At 39.4% G+C, this 7362-nt stretch overlaps 1 protein-coding gene across 1 annotated transcript; it reads right to left on the bottom strand.

Moving 5' to 3' along the window:
* Nucleotides 1–417: 417 nt before the first annotated feature.
* Nucleotides 418–7194, bottom strand: SLC30A2 (solute carrier family 30 member 2). Its single transcript, XM_053454512.1, has 8 exons — nucleotides 6926–7194; nucleotides 4176–4390; nucleotides 3235–3381; nucleotides 2926–3079; nucleotides 2612–2795; nucleotides 2105–2210; nucleotides 1887–2021; nucleotides 418–906 (listed from the first exon to the last, which is right to left on the bottom strand). Exons 1-8 carry the CDS (start codon nucleotides 6967–6969, stop codon nucleotides 761–763), a joined length of 1131 nt encoding a protein of 376 aa, XP_053310487.1. The 5' UTR covers nucleotides 6970–7194; the 3' UTR covers nucleotides 418–760.
* Nucleotides 7195–7362: the final 168 nt, after the last annotated feature.

The following is a 7362-nucleotide window of genomic DNA, read 5'->3' as shown; positions in this document are numbered from 1 at the left end:
TTACTGGGTCTACCCAGTAAACCTAAAACCATTAACAGTTTACGTTAATTAAAAAATAGCAAGGGGATGCTAAGATGAGCAATCTTTTTACGTTTCATTTTATTGCATTCTTTCAAGTTCCATGGTTTTTGTGCTTCTGTGCAGATTGAAATTAATTTCAATGGGAGCACCTTCCTGTCACCTTAAGCAGAAAATGATTTTTTTTTTTTTAATTTAATAGCTGTATACTCAATGGAGTAGCACAGACCTCCATGGCAGCCCCAAAATACACTACAGCAGAGCATCACCAAGTGTCTCCTCACCAAACATCTTCTCACATCTGCACCTCTAGCCACACCCCCAAAGGTGCCCCAGTGTCATCTGAAACCGTTACCATGTAGAATGTTTTTTTTTTTAAGAACTTTGTAATGGCTGAAATATCATAAAATGATAAAATATTTTATTAACATTCTATGAGCAATGATGGAGTCTTATTAGCAATGTGCAAGTGTCTAGAATGAGAGGAGCAACAGGAAGCAAACATTCCTCCCTATGCCAGTGCATGTTCCAACACCTGAATCCTGGTGGAGTAGTGAGAAGTTAAACAGCAAGCATTCGTATAACACTGTCAAGATCTCTTAAATATTGGCACCAGCGAGCAAATACTGCAAGTAGAACAGGCCCATGACAAAAGTGGTCAGTGGTTGAGGTAGTTGTGCTGGAGTTCTTGAAGTTCCTGGGAACCCTTAATTGAACATCTGCTTGTTAGTGTACAATGTGCTCAGTCTGATGGATCCTGGCACTCTTGACAATCTCTCATGTCTTCAGAGTAATTTTCTATTTGGATGGTCGTGGTGTGAAAGTGAAATTTCTCCTGCAGCACAGTATTGGCCTCTTTCAAAACTACTTGGGAATCTGCATCTGCATCTGGAAAATAGTTTAGATTGAGGTTTAAGAGCAAGTATGGCTCAAATGCTAGCAATTCTTTTTATATACTTAACATTATAATTTCCACTGGTTAATGATTTACACACATCTTCTACCCAAAACATGAGAGCTTCACCAGGCTGTGTTGTGATTTTCCAAAACAGAACATGCAAATGGCCAAACTGATCAGAGTTTCTGTAAACCATAAGCTTCTTTTCTTAATAAGATACACTAGGCGGGAATAAATCTAAAATTACTATATTGCCAAACTAAATCCTAAATAATCTTATCCACTAGAAAAGTATGTTGCGGCATAGTGTTCTGGTGTATCAAGTGATACCCGAAGAAGCCATCATGGCAAAACACGTCAGGTTCTTCTAGCCTTAACGTCCACATTCATGTTACTTAGCACTTAACATTCTTTATTCATAATTTAGATCAATTTTTTATTGATAGGGACACACCAATTGCTTTACAACCTCCTGCACTGTAGGCAGACATTTTAATTCTTAATAGATAGAAAGGCAGGGAGGAAGGTGCAGTTGCATACAACTTTCCCTTAGGTGTTATTAGTTAACCCTTACTTTAATACAAGAAGTCACTACTGCAGCTATGTAATGGTCACTGGCTTGTGTTACAACTTAACAGATAACTGTATGCACCAGTACATCAAGCTGCAACATACTTTTAAAGTGGATAAGGATATACGATTCAGTCATCTAGGGTTACTCTCTTTGGAAGAGTTAGGGTTATAAATTGGGGATTTCTTCCTTATGTTTTCTCTGAAAAGGCAGTAAAGTTGCAAACAAGCAAACAACCATAAATTACGGAACCATATTCATGTACATGAGCCTAAAGCCCATCAAAAGATCCATGAAGGCCTTCTATTTGCTAATGGGTTAAGATGTAAATACTTGTTACTTACGAAAGCATACTAATAAACAATTTGCTGTAAAAGAAAAGGATGAGATGTTCCTTACTGATTGCTATGTGAACAGACAGGACAGGTTGGGACACTGTAAGAGCCCAGATGTGCAGGCTATGAAGCGCTTTCACCCCATTGATGGACAGCAGAGTATCTTTAACCAAGTTAAAGTCCACTCCTTTGGGGGTACCTGTAAAACAATCAGTGAAAATTGAGGTAATTCCTTAAACAATGACTCCACAGTCAACACTTCAAAGCCTTTCCCTTTCTTACCTTCCATCAGTACCAACAAAACATCTCTGAGGATGGTGAGTGTAGTCCCCAAGACCAAAACAGAGAACAGGAACGTGCAGATGGGATCAATCATTTTATACTCTGGCTGGAAAGATATGAAGGTCGGCACATTCTAACAATGCATATGTGCTTGCAACAATTGATTCCGTAGTCGATATTAACTAAACATTCAACTTGTATTTTCCACCAGAACACAAGTCTAAGTCTGCTCAAGCTAATACATGCATCTATCATTGCCCCTTAGTTTTCATCATACATACCATTTTAATCACACTCCACACATACACAAATCACTGAAAGAGAAAACTCCCACAGGAATTCAAATGCTTGTGCAAAATCAAAAAGAATGAGACTATACCATGAAGGAAACAATCTATAGTTTGTGAACAATGGGTGGCATCGTATGTTTAGTATTCATGCATAGAAGTTACTGGAATATTTCTTACGCTACATTAACAGCCAGCTAGGCACCCTGATTTTCCATACCTTGAAATATATTACAAAAGCAGCAGTTAGAACCCCAACACTCTGCAGGAAATCTCCTAGCACATGTATGAAGGCAGCCCGGACACTGGGGTTATGGTGGTTTCCAGAACTGTGTGAGTGACTGTGTGAGTTACTATCACCATGGCTATGCCCATGTCCTGTTTGATGAAGGATCAGGCCCATTCTGAAAGACAAAAAGCACACAACCAAATTGGAAGCATGTCTGGGGCCACAAAGTAATCGAGGGATAGACTGGGAGGTGTAAAACCCATTATCTTTCAAATCCAAATTATACTGTACGTCCACACACTTACATAATATTTACAGCTACAGCACAGGCTGAGGTGATAAGCATTGTTGTTTCTTCAATTTCATATTGTCCAGAAATCAAACGTTCAACAGCCAAATACACCAGGACGCCAGTCACAACCCAGATGGACAGGACAGAAACAAGAGCTCCCAAAATCTCTGAGAACAAGAACAGACCATGATGGCAAACATTCCTTGTTTAATCTTATTAAACACCACATAGTAATCATGTTTAATATATGATGCCAGTCTTGTGAAAGCAAGAGCACCATCCACTCTCCCAAGAGTTATTCTGTCACCAAATACCTCCATACCTGCACGGTGCCAACCAAAGTTCATTGTTTTTGTAGCTGGACGTGAAGACACCCACAGGGCAAACAAACTTATCATCATGCTGGCAAAATCAGTTAGAAGGTGGGCAGCATCTGTCATGATTGCCAAACTCTGTGCCAGGTATCCCCCTGCCAAAAGAAACATAGCTAGTGATCGTGAAAAGGTCAATTTGCTAGGATATAGACACACAAGGGCTTCAAGACCCAAGGGCTCCAGGTTTACTGTAGTCCTGGTGGTTTGGTTAAGCTGCCAGTCAGATCTATTCCTTCTCATTGTTATTTGCACATGCCAACAGTGTTCTATTTGTGTAGATTTTCCTGCTCCAACACCAAAGCAGCATAAAGTCTTGTGCCAAAAGGAATGTGTAAATGGTTTTGGCCGAACTGACTTGGAGCACTGGACTGACACATTGCTACACCTTACAGATTAGAACTGCCTGTAACTGGGTTTCTGCTATTTTAAATAAGAACCATTTCCATAATCAACTAATGAGCTAGAAAAATTGTTTGGCATTCTTAAATTGTATGCACTGTTTAAGATGCTATATTTGGCAGTCCCAAATAGGGGAGAAATAACATACAGACGTTCACATCCACTGCGTTCCTGGGATTATTATTGATATTGGACCACTGGTGCGACTTTCTAAAATATGTTCAGAGACATGCAAGTTAATAGAGATTTAAGTTTGTTTTCATATTATACACAAAAGGTAATTTTTACTCTTACTTAACTTACTTACTTTAACCACTTCAAAAGGTGATCAATGAACTAGTAACCTTAAGCAACTAGCTTGGGAAATAACTATTTTAATGCTATTGTTATCTAGCAATTTTTAGCAATAGAATGCTTCCAATAATACCGAGCAGAATGTATTAGATTAAAGCCCAGAAACCATAACCTCTGCCTTTCACACAATGCTCACCTATCACCTCGCCAGTCATGAACAGCAGGCAGACTACAGATGCCACGTAAAGTTTCCTCCTTGCACGTTCCTTTGCTGTGCTTTGAGAGCCTTCCTGTGACCGGTTAGAATGGCAGTGCTTGTTACCCTGCTGACCCATTTCAATGTCCTTTAGATCAGCCATGTATGCAAAAACCTGATTGTGTAAATCATTCCCCAATATTCCAGAGTATTTTCTAAAAGATGGAACACAAAGTTGCAATTAAAAGGAATCCAGTGCACAACTTGTTCAATTCATTATGGGCAACAATTTATTTTGTCCTTAACAGTTTATCGCATGTTACAGAAGTGTCAGTAGCTACATTGGTAACAGAGAAAAGCAAAACCAGCATGTACAATATCAATAAAGCCCTAAGAAAATCCCAAAATTGACAGAAATAAATTCTGGTTATTTAAGCGTTCGCTTGGGAACACACTTACTTTGATCTCAGTTTTGCATTAAAATGTGTAAGAAGGTCATTATTCATATGGTTTAATTTACTGAGTAAATTCATGGCCTCATGGCCTCGTTTGATTTTTAAAAATTCCAATTTTAAGGCTTGATTGCTTACAGAAATGTAAAAATCCTGAGGCCATATTGTTTGCGCATATTCATATTTCACAAAGTCTGGCATGGGGACAGATATTCTTAGCTGAGCGAAAAATATTCAGAAATAGAACTCTGATAGATACATGCAGAATTCCTTCCTATAGTCCCTCAAAAACAGCCCCAGCACTGCAATATCTGATGGCCATGGTTCCCTAAGTGACTGGACAGTTTGGATGTAGAAAGGAATATGCATGTGAGCACATCTACAAAAGCGTTCGAGCAGGAATCAGCCCGTGCAAGCAGTTATATGCATGCAAGCAGATGAGTAGGAACTGCTTTCAGATTCTAGAAGCAGATGAGACATCAGCATGGGGCAAGACCTCCTGCCTCAGGTGCCAAGAGCCCTAGTTACAGCTTATTTACAAAGAACGAACAGCAGCTCTTCCACTTGAACTGTAAACCCCCCATGAAGCGCATTCAAATGGCTGGCTGAACGTCATGGAATTGGCAGTTTAACAGCTGAGGAATTCACCAATCCCAGGATCAGATCCACCAATTCCATAGTGTTTTACTTGCAGGATTTAGTGCAATGCCACAGATAAAATTCAGCTTATGTTATTGTTTTATTTGTTACAAAAAAGCAACATTTCTTTTATATAGTGGCAACAATTTACACAGCACATAGATTCAGTGGTATGATAAGACTAGAATTGACAGATTAAAGTGAACCAATACTTTGGTGAAAGAGGGCATTGGTCCTATGCTTACCATGCATTTATGTAAGCCTGTACTGTGCTAGAACAGTTGCACCACTTCAGAACTGCTGTGATCACATAATACACTTATTACCCTTTGGCAAGAAATGATTAAGCAAATCTTACTTATAAGAAAAGTATCATCTAATTATAAAGAGTAAAATGGTTATTGCTTACCATACCCACTAACCACTTCCAACCACCACTTTCACACCCTGATAAAATGTTAGGGTCTCTTAATCATTTTCTTGAGTATAAACAAAGTTGACTGCCTCTTTGTCAACGGAGAGCTAAGAAAACCTTTGGACGCCACTTGGCTTTAAGTTGGCTTGCCTGTTAACAGGCACATGCCCAGTACACCCACTGGTGCTACCTGTTAGGAGGCAGATGGAGACTTCCAGTAAAAAAGTGGCATTTAGCCCAGCACTTTTTATGGATCCCTGGAAAAAAATGGGCATTACTACTCGTAATACAGTAAAGGATTTATGCATGTCCAGGATAGAGAGGCAATCCTGAATTTAACAGAAGGCCAAGGCTCAAGTAATGTTTAAGGCCTTAATGCAGATAGAAAAAGTTGGTATTTCTATGTAAAAAAAGCTGCAACTGCTGCAAACCATAATAAAAATAAAATTAAAGTAATTTGAAAACACAACATAGATAAGGAAGTTCAAATATACATAAATCATTTAAAAATAAATAAATTGGGAACCTGGAAGCAATGTGTATTTTTATTGGCGTATAAACAAAATCTGTTGTAGCAAAAGCAACAAGCAGGGCTAGTAAACACAGCTTTAAAAGTGAATGTGTAAGACATTTTATGTAATTTGGTTAATTTTTGATTGTAGAAGAATGTCTAACTTCTACTAAATTATTATTACTACTAATTACTTAAGACTGTTAATATTAGTGGATAATAAAAAGGAGCAGAGATGGCATAACTGATTAAATGTGACGTCAAAGTGGTGCAAGTGATATGTAATATGTAGCAAACAAGAGCAAAAATGTACTTTAGAATTTTACTTCTTTCTCCCCATGGCCAAACGAGACACGACCAGCTGATTTAACTATATAAAAAAAGGAATAGCCCTTTTCACAGCTGTTGGTCTTTATTTTTCATAACTTTTTAAAAGCTATATTTAAACAATAGTTTAGATTAGCTGCGGGGGGGCCCCGCAATAAGGACGATGGGAATTCAACGGCCAACAGTAACTATGCCAACGCGGGTCACACAGGCATTGGCGATACCTGCACGACGTTTTATGGGAAATGGAGTGCATGGTTACCAGGTAATGCTGGGGCGCTATACACAGGTAGGCTGGCAGTATATACGGAGATGAGCTTTATGGGTCAGATGGTGGTGATGAGGAGGAGGATAATGATGTATGGAATTGCGTTATAAGATTTTAAGCCGCCAAACTAGTTCTCACCTGCTGTCCTCTCTTAAAAGGTGCATTTTCTCGTCTGCGTCCATCGGTGCCTCGGTTGTTTGTTTATTTAATTAATCGTTAAACCCTCTTGTCCCGCTCGCTTTCTTTCTCTTGCTGTCTATGAATGGACTCCCTATTGGTTGATGCCTCTTTATCTCCTCGGTATCCGTGTGAATTTAGCGTCGGGTGCAAAGGGCCGGCTGCAAAACTTCCCAAATTCCCAAACAGCGCCTCCCCCTGTATTCTATCGTCTGACCCCATTGTGAATAGCACTCAGATCGCGTCCCAGTCCCATCCCCCCATGGATATCGTCTGAACAGCTTCTTCTCCCGTAACATCCAAGCTTAGGACCGAGCGCAAAACTTTCTAATACGGAGTGCAAAGCACGTGGAAGGCACTCGGAAACCTGCCATGCAAGAGTTAACCATTCCATTTAA

This window comes from Spea bombifrons, chromosome 2 (genome assembly GCF_027358695.1).
Source record: "Spea bombifrons isolate aSpeBom1 chromosome 2, aSpeBom1.2.pri, whole genome shotgun sequence".
In the NCBI taxonomy this organism is placed as follows: Eukaryota; Metazoa; Chordata; class Amphibia; order Anura; family Pelobatidae; genus Spea; species Spea bombifrons.
This window is presented reverse-complemented; position numbering and strand designations above follow the sequence as displayed.